This window comes from Alosa sapidissima, chromosome 9 (genome assembly GCF_018492685.1).
Source record: "Alosa sapidissima isolate fAloSap1 chromosome 9, fAloSap1.pri, whole genome shotgun sequence".
Classification (NCBI taxonomy): Eukaryota; Metazoa; Chordata; class Actinopteri; order Clupeiformes; family Clupeidae; genus Alosa; species Alosa sapidissima.
Genome location: NC_055965.1, coordinates 5,226,170 through 5,242,733, shown reverse-complemented (window position 1 = coordinate 5,242,733; position 16,564 = coordinate 5,226,170). Strand labels below are relative to the sequence as shown.

Below are 16,564 nucleotides of genomic sequence, written 5' to 3'. Positions count from 1 at the left end.
ACACACACACACACACACACACACACTACAACTTTATAAGACTTCAAGAACCTTCCCCTGTAATTGTGTGTTTGTTGCGCCCCCTGGCTGTGGAATGTGAACAAACCCATTTTTTTGTTTTTTAATGTAATCAGTAAAGCCAGCCTGCTCCACCCCTGTGGCTAATATGGAGTTGAATATCTTTTATGGTAATTGTCCCCAAGACCCTGTTTTTGAACAGAGCAGAGACCAGATTATGTGGTTCACATTCACAAACAGCACTCCCTTTGGCTCTAGCGGTTCATAACTGACCAGTACTGATCAAAAGTGACAGAGACAGTCTGTACTGGTAATGTCTTTTCCTCTTTGTAATTAAAAAAATACAGTCGCCGTCAGTTCAAATGATGTTTTATTTATCAAGTTATTTCTTAACATCTTTGAAAGAGATGGTGTCCAAGAACTGAGACAATAAATTAAATGAAACCATTTAAAATAAATAAATAAATAAAGATACCTCATCATCTGTTTGCTTTTAGTTGTGATGATTAGCCATAATTTTTGCTTTCCTAAAAAAAACAGCAGCTTCAGCAGGATTTAACTGCTTTACTCAATGCAACCTTCTGGAGTAAATTATTGAAAGAGACATTGTAATTCTTCATTATATACAAACATCAGAGGATGCACATTTGATACCACCAATAACAAAAAGCGCATAGTCAGCAGATGGCGTCTCGTCTTATGTCATCGACACCTCATAAATTTTGATCTTTAAATTCATCACAAACACCAACTTGGTATTTCATGACAGTTCCACAGAGATCTGCATAGGGGAAAGTCCATGTCTTGCGAATGCCCAACCTGAAGTCATGAAACCGTATAAAACATGACCCTTCAGCCTGTCCTGAGCGTTAGAGTTCTTAGATGGGTCCCCCCCCCCCCCCCCCCCCACTTCTGCTCTTCTACCCGATGCAAGCGCAGCCCGCCGCCGACAGCTTCTCCACTTTGTGCCAGCGGTGTGCGTTGTCCAGGAAGACCATGTCCTCGTGGTGCGTGGGCCGGCAGCACGGCATGCTGTGCCACATCTGGCCGGCCGGCGCCGCGCGCAGGTGCCCGGCCTGCAGCAGGTTGGCCAGCGTCAGGTCGTGGTTGGAGCGCTGCAGCGGGCACGCCCCGGCGCAGTACTTGAAGCGCACCATCTCGTCCGAGTCGTAGCCCAGGCCCAGGTCGCGCACCTGGACGAGGAGCGACTGCAGGCTGCAAGACACGTCGCTGGCGCTGCGGCGAGACCGAAGGGCGAGGGCTCCGTGGAGTTCCTCGGCGCTCGCTCCGGCCTCCCTCGCCGCTCTGGTTCCCTCCCCGTCTCCAGCAGACTGTCCTTTCAGCTCTGAAAACCAAGAGAAAGGGGACCGTTTGTCATCTCTCATGTGCTGACTTGTTTTCAGAACAAATCCGTACTGATAAGAAGGTCCTTGTCGCAATCACAAACAACAGCCATCAACATACAAACAGCCAACACTTCACAAGTTCACAGTAGATCTTCATTTCTTAGAAAAGGGGGCATTTGATGTCATGAGAGAATAAGAGCCCATTGCTTATTCGATGGCATAACTAAACAAACAAGACAAGTATCTCCTTGTTCTACGTAGGTCTAAGGAGCCTAAGCTCAAAGTGTCCTGTCTTACCCAGAAGTGAGCGTAGCCAGTGTCCCGCTCCCCTCTGCAGGCAGAAGAGCAGCACCGTCAGCTTCAGTAGGGACCTCATGTTTCTCTCTCTGTGTGATCTGCTTGCCTCTTCTTCTTCTTCTTCTTCTTCTCTCTGACTGGTCGTGTTCTCCTTATCTCTTCCTTGGATGAGGATGCGGATGATGTGGAGGTAAGATGCTGGGATGCATCGGTCCTTATCTCCCATTTATATCCGCCAGAGGTGGATGGAGGGGGGTTGCAGGGGCAAGAGGCGGTGTCCTAATATGCACCGGAGTCTCATTGCTCACCGGAGCATCACTCTCTCAATCACCCTCGTGAATCAATTAGTGACATGTCTGACCATGGCAAGCTGACCAACCACAGGAGCAACTGTCTGACCGCAGCCTGAGATATTATACAGATGGTACCAAATGTTCTGCAGGTGTTTTCAGATATGCAGACTCAGTACTAAAAATGTCAGACGCGTCGGCCAGGGATAAATTGTAACAACGGGACAAAGCCGCCACACACAGTATTGTGACAAGTGGCCATAGATAATGCCAACTACAGTAGGTCCTATTGGTAGAGTATAGAAAAGTAAATACCAAGCTAACGAAGAGTGTGTAGAAAACATACAGAGGTACAAGGAGACAAAGCAGACACAGGGTTAACTGAGTGAGTAATAGTAGGTCATAATAAAAAAGAAGAAAGGATGACAGAAGCTATGCTAATGGAAATTCTTCTGTCCTTCCCACTGGAATATACATAAATTTGGGGATTTGATCAAAAATGTGTTTTTTTTCCTCTTACCTGGCCCTTAAAGTATTTTGTTCCCTTATGTAAGGCTGAGAGAAAGCATGTGGGTATTAAAATGGGGTTATGGAAATTACCGCCCCTGGAAATTCACTCGAACTGATATAATTTAAAATTGTTTATCCATTTCAACAGCCAACAATATAGCATGACTCAGATTGGCTAACAGCAAACAGCTTCAATCTGAACCAGAGAGTTTCACATGGCCTACAACTAAATCACATTATAGCCGAGTTAATATCACAACAACAAAAACAGCTCACTGATTTGTTGCAGTGTATTCAGTCAATAATAATAATGGCACAAACTGATGGAAGTGTCAACGTTGCTCCCCAAATTGTCTGCAGAGTAGTCTTAGCTACCCTGAGAAAACTACAGACCAAGTCATAGACTTGGGCCTTCTCTTGGGTGGCATAAAGCTTAAATTCTTTTGGTACTAAATGTCAAGTGATATCAAGTAATTGGTTGAGAAATGGTAAATGTTTGTGATGGGTTTTAAATGCTAAATTAGAATTCTAGTCGTGTACTAGTGGAGCCAGCTCAGTTTAATATGCGATCATAAGAATGTTCAAGAATACTGAGGTGACAGGTGGCCGTAATGCTGGACTCTTGGCTACACATCAGAGTTTTCTGTTAGTTGGTGGATTGAAGTCATTTAGTGAGGGCTGAGCTGGTAGCTAACCTTGTTGCATGAAGTTATTGTTCAGAAGTGCCAAATAGACCATGAAAAGGCAAAGGCCTTATATGATATCCTATCAGAATATTCTCTGTACTGTCATCTCCGTATCATGTTGACCTGTAGAGCTCAATGTTTTCATAGCCTCACTTGAGAGGCGCACATACATTCTGGAAAAGTCTCTCTCTCTCTCTGTGTGTGTGTGTGTGTGTGTGTGTGTGTGTGTGTGTGTGTGTGTGTGTGTGTGTGTGTGTGTGTGTGTGTGTGTGTGTGTCTTGGGCTAAACCCTACCTGATTTCCCACTAGTCTGCATACAGGAAGGGAGTGTGATGCCCGGACTCCGCTGCATTCCTTCCGCTGGGATCAGAGCAGGTCGGCGTGATGGAGATGCTGCGGAGATGAGGAGTACAGTGTGAGAGTGAGTGCAGCAGAGTCTCTGGCATTTTAATACTGCACCTCTCAGGAATCCAGTGCTGTCTGACACGGGGAGGAATGGCTGGAATCTTGATTCCTGTGTTCATATCATGACACAAACACGCATGCTATCACACAGTGTCTCAGCTAGCTCGCACTTACTGCACTGTGTCATTGGACAGTTGTGTCTTTTGTTGGCATTTAGAGTAGTGGAATTAGCATTCAATACCTAACGTAATACCAGCTGAGTTGCAGCTCGATATATTGTGCGAGGGATGCTACAAAGTGACCATTCTACATGTCATGGTTAAAGAAGGCCTCTGCTGCAAGTCCTCATGAAATGTGTGGAGATGAATTGCATATTTGCGTTGCGTTTCCAAAGTGCATGAGAATGCCAACTTCTAATTACCATGTGTACCATGCTCAAAAGCAGATTGAGACGGCTATATTCCCATACATGCATATGCTGGCAGACATTGTAAATGCAGTAGAAAACTATGTTTTTCTGAGAGGTTTTACACTGACGCTGCAGTGCAGGCTAATTGATACGTCATGTCCGTTTTCAATCGTAGGCTATAATGATTCATTGTGATCAATAACGAAACATAACACAGATGCAAAACTAAAGTCAGAAGAATAAAACTTGTGTAGGATGCAGTAAAACGTGGACATGAGGGCGTTGGTAATTAATAACTGCTCCCAGCTGCCGTAGTGGGACTCCACCTGCTGCTGTCTGAGGCCTATTCTCCTGGGTCAGGCCATATAGGGCTCGTCTGCTCAGGAGCAAGGAATGTAAGGAGTGGTGATCCCGTAATGGGAATCATTCTGCAGGAATTAGCACCGGAATCTCAAGCTTGCCCTGCAGAGCTCCTGTTTATGCTGTAAATCTGACATAACCGGAGAACCTGAGCCGTGAGTTTGCCCCCGGACTCCAAAGTCATTTCTGTCACACTTTGTGATGTGAAAGTTTTCCAAGATTTCCAGCTTTTTCTAGACCTTGTGTTGTCCAGGTAAAGCTGTACACAGATGATAGTGCTGGACTGCCTAATGCTCTTTATCACTGCTTAATTGACTGATTGGGTGGTGAGTTGGACTCAACCTCTGTTTTGGTTTGATTGAAAATCTTTACCAATACGAGTAATAAATACAATTCTATTAGAACAAAACTTTGTCTTCCCAGAGTTTATTCGGTTTCTCCACCCAAAATAAGCTGTCAATTCCTGTGTGGGGAACAAGTTCTTAGAGAGTTAAGAAGAGATTGTTAGGAAAATGAGAAATATAGGTACATCTGGTTAACTCCTTTACATATATTATATTTACTATACTATATTGACTATTTTTCTATGGTCTTTTTTACTCTACAGAGGTCCATAAGCAATGCTGTTTGACTCCTGCCTATGAAAAGATGTGAGACCCTCATCATGATCCCCCCTAAATGATGTTCATTTTAAAGCGATGGTTCGGAGTAATTTCACCCTAGGGTCCTTTGCGCCATGACCCCGAGCCAAACACCCTCCCAGAACCTGTTTTCCCTTGGTCGAACCCTGGTCGAGTAGCGCTGTCAGAAACTAATGACGTTCTGCAGTCATAATGGAACCAACTTTTATCTCGTAAATTACCCCACTAATAATGCCCTGAATGGTACGAAACTTCTACAGGACTTTTACGGGCTTTTCCGAAATCACGGAAGAAACGTCGACGCAGCGGTATAGTAGCAGATACAGAAGCAAGTGTTACTTAAAATTCCTGGTGCACTTACAAACTTTCTAATGCCTCGTTATTGGACTAAAGGTCATAGTTGTACTACTGCAGAAGTTTCGTACCATTCAGGGCATTATTAGTGGGGTCATTTACGAGATAAAAGTTGGTTCCATCACGACTGCAGAATGTCATTAGTTTCTGACAGCGCTACTCGACCAGGGTTCGACCAAGGGAAAAAAGGTTCTGGGAGGGTGTTTGGCTCAGGGTCATGGTGCAAAGGACCCTAGGGTGAAATTACTCCGAACCATCGCTTTAAAAAAAAACCTGGAGGATCACAATACAGTCTTCATTGAGCATCTCATGTGGAGAGGTGACATCACTGCATGAACACTTGCTTGAAGGTAGGTTTGTTCAGGGGGGCCGCGGAGAGAGGGGGGGAGGGGTTATGATGATTCTAAAGGCCCAGCACTGACAGGGGGCCCCCAGAGAGCCCCCCAATAATACTATCAGGGGCCCCAGAATTATTGTCTGTCATAGGGCCCAAATTTTCTAGCAGCACCCCTGGGTTTGATGCAGAGCACTTTTGGTAACTTTTCATTCTGAAAGCTTTCATTTACAAAGCGGTAAAATTCCTCCCTGAAGAGTGTAATGCATGTGGACTAGATTTATTATCAAATTTGGCAGATTTTGATATTAGATTGTTTTAAATATAAATTCTACACAATAACCTTCTTATTGTATAGGACTTCTTAAACTGGCCTCATATTCTAACAGCAATCAGCAAACATTTGAGTAGAGGTTCTTAGGGGGGGGGGGGGGGTCTATCTAAATGTCTGTATGATGCTATGCAGACGGAAACATGCTCAATTACTTAACTCTGCACAGACTCAAACAGGCCAGTCTCATAGGCATATGTATAATACAGTACAAGTGTATTTGGAAAAGAGAATGGCTGGGCTTTGTCATAGTATTTGTTTGTTGAGAAGAGGGAGAGGCTCTGGACATGCTTTTCTTTTCCGTAGCCTTTCTCTTCTCCATAGCCTTTGCATAGGCTACTTCTGCTATGTAATGTCATTCATTTTGTATCTTGTATCATTTTGTATCTTTTTTTTTTTAATTCAGTTGCCAACAATTTTTGACCTTGTAAGTAGATATTAATGGCTAGCCATTGACAGTAAACAATTCAACAAGCCTCTCAATAGAAGACAATAGAAATAGAAATAGAATAGAAATACCAATTGATGGCAGAACTTAATTTCTTCACATGATTATAATTTGACCAGAGATAACTAGTCCATTGCTGATACTGAAAAGACTTCATCAATCTCCTCAAGTATTTGACTGATTTTTATAAATCATACTGTTCAGTATGCGCTGCTTTGGAGGGTAACTTTACTATTCCAAACTAGACGATGAATTTGGGTGTTTATGACAGTGCAGTCGCCACAAAACCGATTCCCTTCTTGAACACAAGAGGGCAGCAGAGCTTTTTCTTTTCCCTCTGCCATTTCCCAATGTAGAGTAATACTTCTCAAACTGTGCTGTCTCTTCACTGCTTATCTATTTCCACGTCACTGTGACTCAATATTTCAAATCCCTCAGCTCTTGGCAATGAAAATCTTTGAATTGTTATTAAGTTGTAATATAATAACCATTAAAATAACTGAAAATCATATGGAATACAGATTGTCAATGTGTTGGGGTTGCAGGTATGACAGCTTGTGAGGGAAGACCCTCTGTAATCTAGGGTTTAAATGCTCAACAGTTACCATATTGGTCAGAAACGTACTTTATTAACACATTTGTAAAAAAAAAAAACATAAAACATCAGGAATTGAACTCTGACCGGAAAGCAATGGAAATAATGCTCAAATACTGTCATAAATGCTGTCAAAATAAATTAACAAAAACATACACATCTACTCAGCTGTTTTTAGAGGTATTATGAATTCTAGTGGCACAATGAGCAGTCAATTCATTCAACTAAACATTGTTCTCAGCAGATACATAATCATGCTTATTAATGGAGACTATATTGGACAGTCCTGCTACATGTAGATGTAGTTATCCTGTACTTGTAGTTGCCCAGCAGAGGTCAGCAAATGTACATTAATGATTTCACAGTGCGCTCCGACTTCCACATTGGTGGACCAGTGTTGGATGATGAATTTAGCTCTCAGCAGCAGGAGATTTGACCCACATTAAACACATTAAACAGTCTCCAAGCATGTCTACATGTAAGCACTGACACTGATGCTGCTAACTAAAACTGTTTTCCCCACCATATGGGTGATGTAGTCATCTATTTATAACTAGAAAGAAGAAAAGCTTGGTAAAATCCCTGTCTTTAATAGTTTAAAGTATTTGACATTATACATTTTCTTATTAAAACACAGACGCCTTGGCAGAGGTCATAAAGAGAGACTGGGAACACATGAGTGTTTCCACCAGCCTCTCAGCAGCACTACTAAAGCTATTAATATGACGCTGTGGATATTACTTTTCACTGCTCAGCAGTTCACATCCCACATCTGCGTGTCACCAAGATGTCTCTTTCCCTGACAAAAACAAAACGCAGATATCCCTCCCCGCATGGCTTTCAAAAGCTCCCATTACTTGTTTTTTTTTTTTGTTTTGTTTTGGGTTTTTTTTAAAAGCTATATATGGTTTAACACCTGTGTACACTTAGACTGTCAGGGAACATGCCAAGCTGTGCTCTCAGATCTATGCGTTCTGGCCAAGTTTGTGCTCCAGCAGTCAAACAGAAAATGAATGGAGAAATAGCCCTTTGTTTCGGGCCAAGGACTGCAGGACCAAGGACGGAAAATGCTAGGTTAGCAGATGGATTGAATGTTCTAAGAAAATTAGTTTTTGTTTTGTTTTTCACTCTTGCATAATCTTGTTGATTAAGTTTTATTATCAGTTTACTGTGTGTGGGCATCAGATTTTGTATAAATAATCAGAACGCTCATAAAGAAACCGAAAACACTGGAATTTCCCCTGAAATTGTGCAATATACCTTAATATGTGTTCTAATTCTGATTCTAGAATATTTTATTTTCACTTAACCCATTGGTTAGCCCTTATATGTCCCTTAAGTCCTACACATGATGTGACTTTAAGAATTCCCCTGAAGCTGAATAATTCATAGCATTGCCAATGTGGAGAATACTGCCCCTATATGGGAGCACTGCATGCACTGTTGCCTGTAAATAGGTTTTGTTGTTGTCATCTCATACTGCACTGTAGTTAACAAATCATCCACTATGCAAATGTAATTTCCCATATATTGTAGATATTAATGTGTAAAGACTATTAGTCTCTTTGGGTCTCCCAGTGACACTGTAACATCCCTCTTCACCTTAGTCAGGGCATGTTCTCTGGGGTAAGTGCAGATGAGGTTGGGGCCTCTGGACTCTTGAATTTCCCCTTGGGGATCAATTATCTATCTATCTATCTATCTATCTATCTATCTATCTATCTACATGGACACTGACCCTCTGTGGTCGAGAGGGTATCCGAAGTGGCCAGCACAGACACACCGGGTCCTAACACACCTTCATACGAGACGGCCAAGACTTACAGAGGGAACAAAGCCCTGGATCGCTGCATTTCCTCCTGGCCAGAGAGAATGAGCCCAGCACCGTTATAGCCTTTTCATGTCATTGAATTACCCCCATTAGCACTGGAGGCTGCTGGAAAGTACACTTTTATTTCAAGTGCAGCCTTCCTCTCCTCCACTACCCATAGATGTCCACTGTTTGTGAGGTCATTGTATCAGGGAAGAGCTTCCTTTGATCAACAATATTGCATTGACCTTGACCACACCGCTGAGCTATTTTATTATTGAATGCGAGTTCCTGTGTACCTCCCCCTCTTAACATTTTTCAGACTCCAGAGCGCTGACCTGTATGGCGCTGTGTGTCTTTCCCTTGTGACTCACCTGATGCCACGCGGGACCACAGCCATGGCCCTACCGCTCGCTCCCGGCCATCAGGCCCAGCACAAAAGGCGACGGGGCAGGTGCCAGCGCTGACGTGCCCCTGATTGCATTTCTCCGGAGTCTTTAGCGCTCCCCTGGTGCCTGTGTGACTACACACTGGTCAACTGTTCTCCCCGTCCGTCCGCCTGCTTACTGTTGCTGAGCATTTGTCATTCAGATGTTTTTTGGAACGGTATCGAGTTCTGTTTTTTTTTTCTTCTTGGGAGGGAGGTGATTATTTTTGTCTTTGTAAAGGTTTTTGTGCGTGTCCTAGCGGCACAAAAGGGAAACCTTCCTGTCTGCCGAGGATTTCCCCTTGTTTTCACTCGAGAACAATTTATCTAAAATAATCCGATGCATTAGGCTTTATTCATCGGATGTTCTGCTGAAGTCGTCCAAGTGTAGTATCCCCTGTGTGCCATTGTTTGTTCTCTGAGCTGTACTCTGTAAAACAACACCGCCTTGCTGGAGAATTTTTTTTTTTTAATAGTTCATTGTGTGCCCATTTCATACCATGATAATTATCACTCAACGTGTTTGGACAACATGATCGCAGCGTTCAGTGCCAAGTCAAATGGGTTGCAGCTATGCTAACCTGTTCCCCGTGTGGCACGACTCCATGGTGTTACAGTACAAAGCAAAATCCCCATTAGCGCATTAAAATGACCATTAACAGCTCGAGTATGCCGCTGAAACCAATTACCCAGCTGTTAAGAGTGTCAAAATGGGCATGTCGCCACCATCCCATTAATATCGCTCTCTTTGATATCACAACTATACCTTAGTCTTTAAGTTTCGGAGGCCAAGGGGTTATGAGAGTAGCTCTGCAATATGTCAAATAAACCTAAGAAGTTGATTTATTGTAAGTGGTCCTGGTGGAACGTGCATTTCGCGTCGAGAGGTGCAAGCTTCACTTGCCCCCCTCATTGCCATTGCCGTCATTGCCCCCATTGTAGGCTAATGTTCATACTGTAGTCTGCAGTGTGGGCCTATAATGGCATTTTTGAAACAAGTGTAAATGGAGTAAGGATATAGCCTACCTATAATTGTTATAAAGTATCTTCCTTTAAAGAAAATAAAACGGTGTTATTTTACCCTAGCACAAAATTGATTAACCTCAGTGATTGAGTGATGAAATTCTGATTTATTTCAAAGGCGCAGAAAGTCACAAGCGCCACTGGCCTGGGGGGTTCACGGGAAGTCTCAGCCTCGGGGTCTCCATAAATCGCGGCGCGGTAGTAGCCCGCTGAGTCCGCCTCAAGTTTATAATTAGAACCATTCCTTGCTTGGCGCGATGGAAACATGCCTCTCGTTCTCCAGAACAGAGGCATAGCATAACAAAGGGAGGAAAGTGTACGCATCGGGCAAACACGCTCTGGTAATTGTGCACCGGCGTTTTCCAAAACAGAGCTCATTACCATACAGGTGTGTGCTATGTGACCAGCGCCTGCTGGAGCGAGGGCGGATAATGAGTAAGGGGAACTGCCGCGTTTGTGACGCCTGTTGCCTGGTTTCTTTTGCATGCGGCCTACGTGACCGGTGTCTGGAATGTGCAGGTATGCGATTTGAGATCGGAAGGGGGGGTGGGGGTAGGCCTACTCACTGCAGCTTTTGAACCTCCAGCACCCCTAAATAACGTCAGACATACTCAATAAACATGTAAAACTTTATGGGATTCGTGACGTGCTGAAGAGATTCCACATGGCAACGCCGAATATTGTTAGGCTATGTGGAAGATCATAATATTAAAGAATATCGAGATGCATTAGATTATATTACAGCTCGTGCATGCCTTTGGTCAGCAGCTCTCTGTCCACAGGTGCAGCATGCGTACACAGCAAGGCCAAGCTGAATATGAGCCTCAGAAACCTGCTGCTATTCACGAGCCTTTTGGGAAGATCATTTTCTGCTACACCCTGCGTTAAGTGTATTTTCTGTACCATACAACCCCTAACACATCACAGCTGTGCTGCTGTCACTAGGTGCTGGGGCCCCCACACCTGGACAATCGGAAACACATGTGGGATTGCACCCGAGCTGGTTACCCGCCTTTAGATGTGGCTCTTAACACTTTCGAGCTCGTTTAGTAGCTGGACTACCAGCCTCATGTCTTTTCAACAGGTGGGTCACCTGTGGCTACCTGTAGCCGCCCAAATTCAAATCATTATTGCTGACCTTCAATGTTCCTGAATGTTCTCATAAAGACATAAGCCACCAGGCGACAGCTGCACTCCTCCAAAGAACGCCACCTGGCACTGCCACCCTCACTACAAGCTAAACTATACCCATCCTTGGAGCCCTGATGGTGGAACGCACTACCAGTTGCTGGTAAAGCAAGTAATACACTGACATACTGCATAACTCATAATTAAACAATATATATCACAGCTGTATATATATACTGTATATATATATGTGTGTGTGTGTGTTTAATTTATATGACAATAATATGATCAGGAAGGATGAAACAGATAAATATTATGGGCTCTCTTTTCAATTGCACTATAACTGACCCCACGTTTTGGAAGAACAGCCAGTGTTGTGTAATAATGGTTATGTCCCTTGCTTTTATGGGATGAAATTAAAAGCAAGAACCACTATACTCAAACCCTCATCAAAACCAAAGCACTGAATGAAAAGGTTCTCTTCTGCCAGATGAACACTCTGATGTGGGAGTTCATCTGAGGTGACGAGTTGCACAATTCAGATGTTATTAAACGTGTTCTCAATTGGACCAAAAAAGTACGAAAATCATGGGAATGAACTTGAGAAGAAGGAGAGCAATTTGTAACGTTTTATCATGGTGACACATGCAAGCCGACTGGACCACAAACAAATATCCCTCCCAGAACTGGGGCCCAACAGAACATTTGTCTTGATTCTTTAGATAGATAGATAGATACTTTATTGATCCCAAGGGGACATTTTTTAACTCCGGCCAAAGTGAACTGCTCAGGGCCTTAAGCAATGAACCGGGCTTGGTTTGAAGCAGAGCACTACACATATTATCTGGTGCGTTGGCATGAGATGGCAAGGTGATGTTGTATCTTTAGCACTATTTTGCAGGCCACACCAGTTGCACTTCATACCAAATTACATTTCCTTCTAAGAAATGCTTTTTTTCTGTCATCTTTGCTTCCTCTTTAGACCCAATGAATCATTCCAAAGTAATTTTTTTGGAAGAATTAAGAGAGCAGTGGATGAAGAGATGAAAAGAGAACACGTCCCGTGACAGCTCTATACTTCTCCAGTCAGGCGTGTTTTTGGATGAGCTACACGCTATTCCCTGTTTTCATCCATTGTTCCTCCGAAGTGTCAACCACTCTCGGCTTTGGCAGGAGAACCTCGGGGGGGGGGGGGCACGGGAGAAACGATTCGGGAAAAAATATGTTTCAACACATGCAATCAGCACTCAATCCAAAACTCTTATGTTTTTTCCAGCAATAGAGGAGCTCGGATGGTTTTTTTCAAACATTTTGGGAGGGCGAGGCTCGAGGGATTTTTTGACAATGGACAATGCAGCCTTCATTTGCAACTTACTCTCGTCCAGACCAGTGTCCATCTAATTTGATTTGTGGCCCAAACAGCCTTCCCTTTGAACTCTGACCAAGAAGCATTCCCAGGGAACGCACTGGACTCGGGTATCTGAATATTCTATTTTTGTATCGAGTTACTGCTCTCAAAAAGGTCCCCAGAATAAGACGACTGGGACCGTCAGCCAGCCGTATTTGGCTGTATCACTTTATCCATATAATGGAAAAAATTCCAGCATCCATCCAAATAAGGCCAATTAAATGTCCATCATATATCTACAAGGCTATATCCACGATTCATTAATATAACCCCAGGCATATTAAAAAAAACCTCTGTCGTAATATTCACAAAGGGAGGGAGAGTTTGGTTTGCTGTGGCTTAGGGATAAGAATTTCTCTGCCATGTCTTGTCCTGTTTTGGTGTGTGTGGGAGCCGTCTTGCGTTAGATAACCCATCGCATGTGGGCCACATGACAGTTCTCACGGAGAACTGGGAAGAAAGGACGAGCCGGAGTCCCTCGCTCGTCCGCTGGCATTCTTCAGAGCGTGGGGCCCGAGCGCACAGCAGGACACTCCCCACTTGAATGGCCTTCTCCAGCCTTTTGTGAGAAACTCCCCCCGTCAGCGTACAGGATGGAGGTGGAACGACGATCCCGTTCCCAGTCTTCCCAATGCAAAAGCCTCTGGCATTCCTGGCCTTCTCCGACGTTCCCACCTCCCTCACCCACCGAGTGGGCCTGCCCCAATCAACGTAAGCAGTGGCAGGTTGATTTGTTATACTTTCGTTGGCTCCTGGCTCCGAGATGACAGGGCCTGTGAACAGCTAATAGGGATATCCTTAATACCCAAACTAATGGCGGCCAACAATGTGCCCGTAGGGCAGGAAGAAGGGGAGAATAAGGAGACAGAGCTTTCACTCAGCACCTTAACTTCAGCATATTTACTGTACCTACGTACCGTGTGTCTCTAGAGAATTCTGACACAACATAACTTGAGTGGAACACATTGCACGGAAGACATAGTTTACCTTTCAGCCATAAGGCGTAGTCGTATATCTTCAGATCCATTGTATTGTGAAGCGGTCTATATGATCTAAAGAGTCAAGGGCCGTGACCTTTCGGCCATATCATTAATGTCCATGTAATTTCGTGGTTACTTTGTCGCCATCTTGATGAAAGGGAGTCTAGTCATCTAGTCGAGACTGATGAATCAAGTGTGATCAAGTGCAGCACGCTTACAGTAATAGCGATGAATAGATAATGCAAAGTCATATGTCTGCTTTCCTCCAACATGAACATTAATCCTGAGATAAAGGAGTGAAGCTTGCTTTCATTTTTCACCATCAGCTCCCATAAGTCAGGATGTCCTGTGAGTTTAAACACATTTAGGCGGAGGAAGGCCTCTCTGCAATGATTAATGTTTGTCTTTTAGCTCCATGTGTTTTATGAATATAGCTGAAGCAGATATAGATCTTACGGTAAAGGCATGCTGGAATAATGAACAAGCTCATTTATTCAATACTTACTGCTGCAGCAGTTTTAAATGCATTCTCCTTAAAGTTGTTTTTATAAGATGAGTCTAAAAACAATGATTTCACCTGGCTTACATGAGTCAAATCTTTGACACATTGTCCATGGACAAAGACAACATGTTTTACTTGAGCATGAGTCAAGTGTTTGTATTGTAGTAAACTATTGGAGAGGAATGCGTTGAAGGCCTAACCTAAAAATATCTTCGGCATCACAATCACAGACCTCACACATGTTCTTCGTCTCCCTGTAGGACTTAATTAGCCCATGTGTCACCCTCTTGTCATTTCAGGAGGGTCCCAGACTCTCACTCCTCTCTCTCTCTCTCTCTCTCTCTCTCGTTCTCTCTCTCTCGCTCCTCTGTCTCATGGCATAATGGAGGTTCCTGTGTTTGTGGCTGTTCCTGTCTCCTGCTGTCACCCGCTTGGCCGTCGCCATTGTTTCCGCAGCGCCACGGCCCTCTTGCTCCTACGCTCCCACATGACAATCCCAGACACCCCGCACGCACACACACACACACACACACACACACACACGTGAACGCACACAACACACAACACACTCTCAAAGACACACCCGAATCTAGAGTTCTCATTGTGCTACAGGGACCTGGGTGTTTACTCATATTCTCCGTCCCAAACAAATATTACTGTTACAGTGATCAGGGGGGAGCACCCCCCCACCCAGGGGAGGAGGTGGCCCTTCCCTTACAAACACAACATGCAGGTAAACAGCCCGCTGGTCTGCCAGCTCTTTCATTCGCATGGCGACCACAGCGCGGGTGGTGGTGATGAAGATGATAACAGTAACAATCAAATGCTGCTTCTGTCCTCAACGGCCTACTTCCAGGTATAGTGGCAGGGAAATATAAAGTGTCGTCACCGTTTTTGCACAATTAATCTGGATTGAACCAGTTCAGCCCAGCACCAGCTGCTGGGTTATTCTAATGTTGTTGACCTACAATGAGTAAGTCTCAATGTCCATGGACTGAACATGAACCTGAAAGTTGTTTTTGCATGGGTGCAGCTTTGCTAACCCCAACTGCTCTATGTATTTTCATGACGTTTATATTGAACAGATTGCACAAGGTTATAATTTACTTTCATTTGTGTAAACCCTGATAGGAAGCACAAAAGAACAGGCAGTCTGTTTAGGGCGTCCGTTTTGCTCAAGTTTATATCACATGGTGCCCCGACTGATTTCAGGGTGGCCCTCTGTATTGAGGGTGGCATATTTGTTTAACATTTTCTCTAGTGACTTTGCTGACATTGGGCAGTTTGGGCATGTTAAACCAACACAGTGTTTACACTGGCCTGCGCTCTGGCTTCGACGTTTACGCTCCCAGTCGCTCTCAGGAGCACGCCCAAGTGGCGGGAATCGACTCTTTGCTCGAAATAACACACGTGTAATTTGAAGAATTCGATGGGTCAAATGCGAGATTATTGTTCTAACAATCAAATTTGTCATCATCAGCCAAGTGCGGCGTGTGGTGTTTTTATGCGCTTGAGTCCCAGGCTCCTCTGCTTCTCGTTATCCTCTGTCTTTCGTTTGTCTGTCGTATTTCGCGCAAAGAACACGTGAAACTAATTTGCTCTCTCCGCGCCGCGCCTCACCTTTGTGTGGCACCTCCGATCGCGGTCCGATCCTTGCGATGGTCCTCCGAGGCTCCCTCTCTCTCTCGCAGGGTGTCCTTGCGCGCATAATTATGATAAATGTTTTGGAAAAGCCCTTCTCTCTGGCCCTGGAAGGTTCCGCAGAAGACCGGGCGTATTTGTTAGCGCTGACAGGGCTAAGCGCCGCACCAAACGCATCCATCTGGTTGTCTTTACATTAGCATTCGCCTCGCTATCTCGCCCTCTCCATCTCTGCTGCTTTCTCTCTCAAGTCTGACCCCTCTGATTCCCCCCCTTCTTCCTCGTCTTTGTCGATATTGACTCAGCTGCTGAACATACAACGCCGTCTCTTTTGAGTGCAAAGGCCTGTGAGGCTTCACTTGCTTTAATATGTTATCCCCCTAAACACGGCCGAGCCCCTCGACTTGATCCCCCCTCATAAGCCCTGGTTTATTATCCTTAACACGTACAAAGTGTCTCTCGAAACAACCCCATTTTACAGCCTCAAATACCGTTCACATCGAATCCCAAGGAAGTGATGCGGAACATTGGGATCGAGGTGGATTGGTCACCGCGCGGGGTCGAAGGTCATCGGAATATTGGGGTCAGACGTCTTGTTTGGTAGTATGCCCTGAAGGTGAT

General features: G+C 44.3%; 1 protein-coding gene across 1 annotated transcript; it reads right to left on the bottom strand.

Annotated features, from left to right (window-relative positions):
* Positions 1–543: 543 nt before the first annotated feature.
* LOC121718446 (persephin) lies at positions 544–1,970 on the bottom strand. The gene is made up of 2 exons (XM_042103459.1): positions 1,662–1,970; positions 544–1,363 (listed from the first exon to the last, which is right to left on the bottom strand). The coding sequence occupies exons 1-2, from the start codon at positions 1,885–1,887 to the stop codon at positions 939–941; spliced, it is 651 nt and encodes a 216-aa protein (XP_041959393.1). The 5' UTR covers positions 1,888–1,970; the 3' UTR covers positions 544–938.
* Between the last annotated feature and the right edge of the window lie 14,594 nt (positions 1,971–16,564).

Bases quoted from the DNA above. Each gene is read 5' to 3' on its own strand.
- LOC121718446 (XM_042103459.1), bottom strand. From the start codon at position 1,887: ATGGGAGATAAGGACCGATGCATCCCAGCATCTTACCTCCACATCATC. The intron at 1,364-1,661 runs GTAAGACAGGAC...CTTGGTTTTCAG, and splicing joins CTGGCTACGCTCACTTCTGG to AGCTGAAAGGACAGTCTGCT.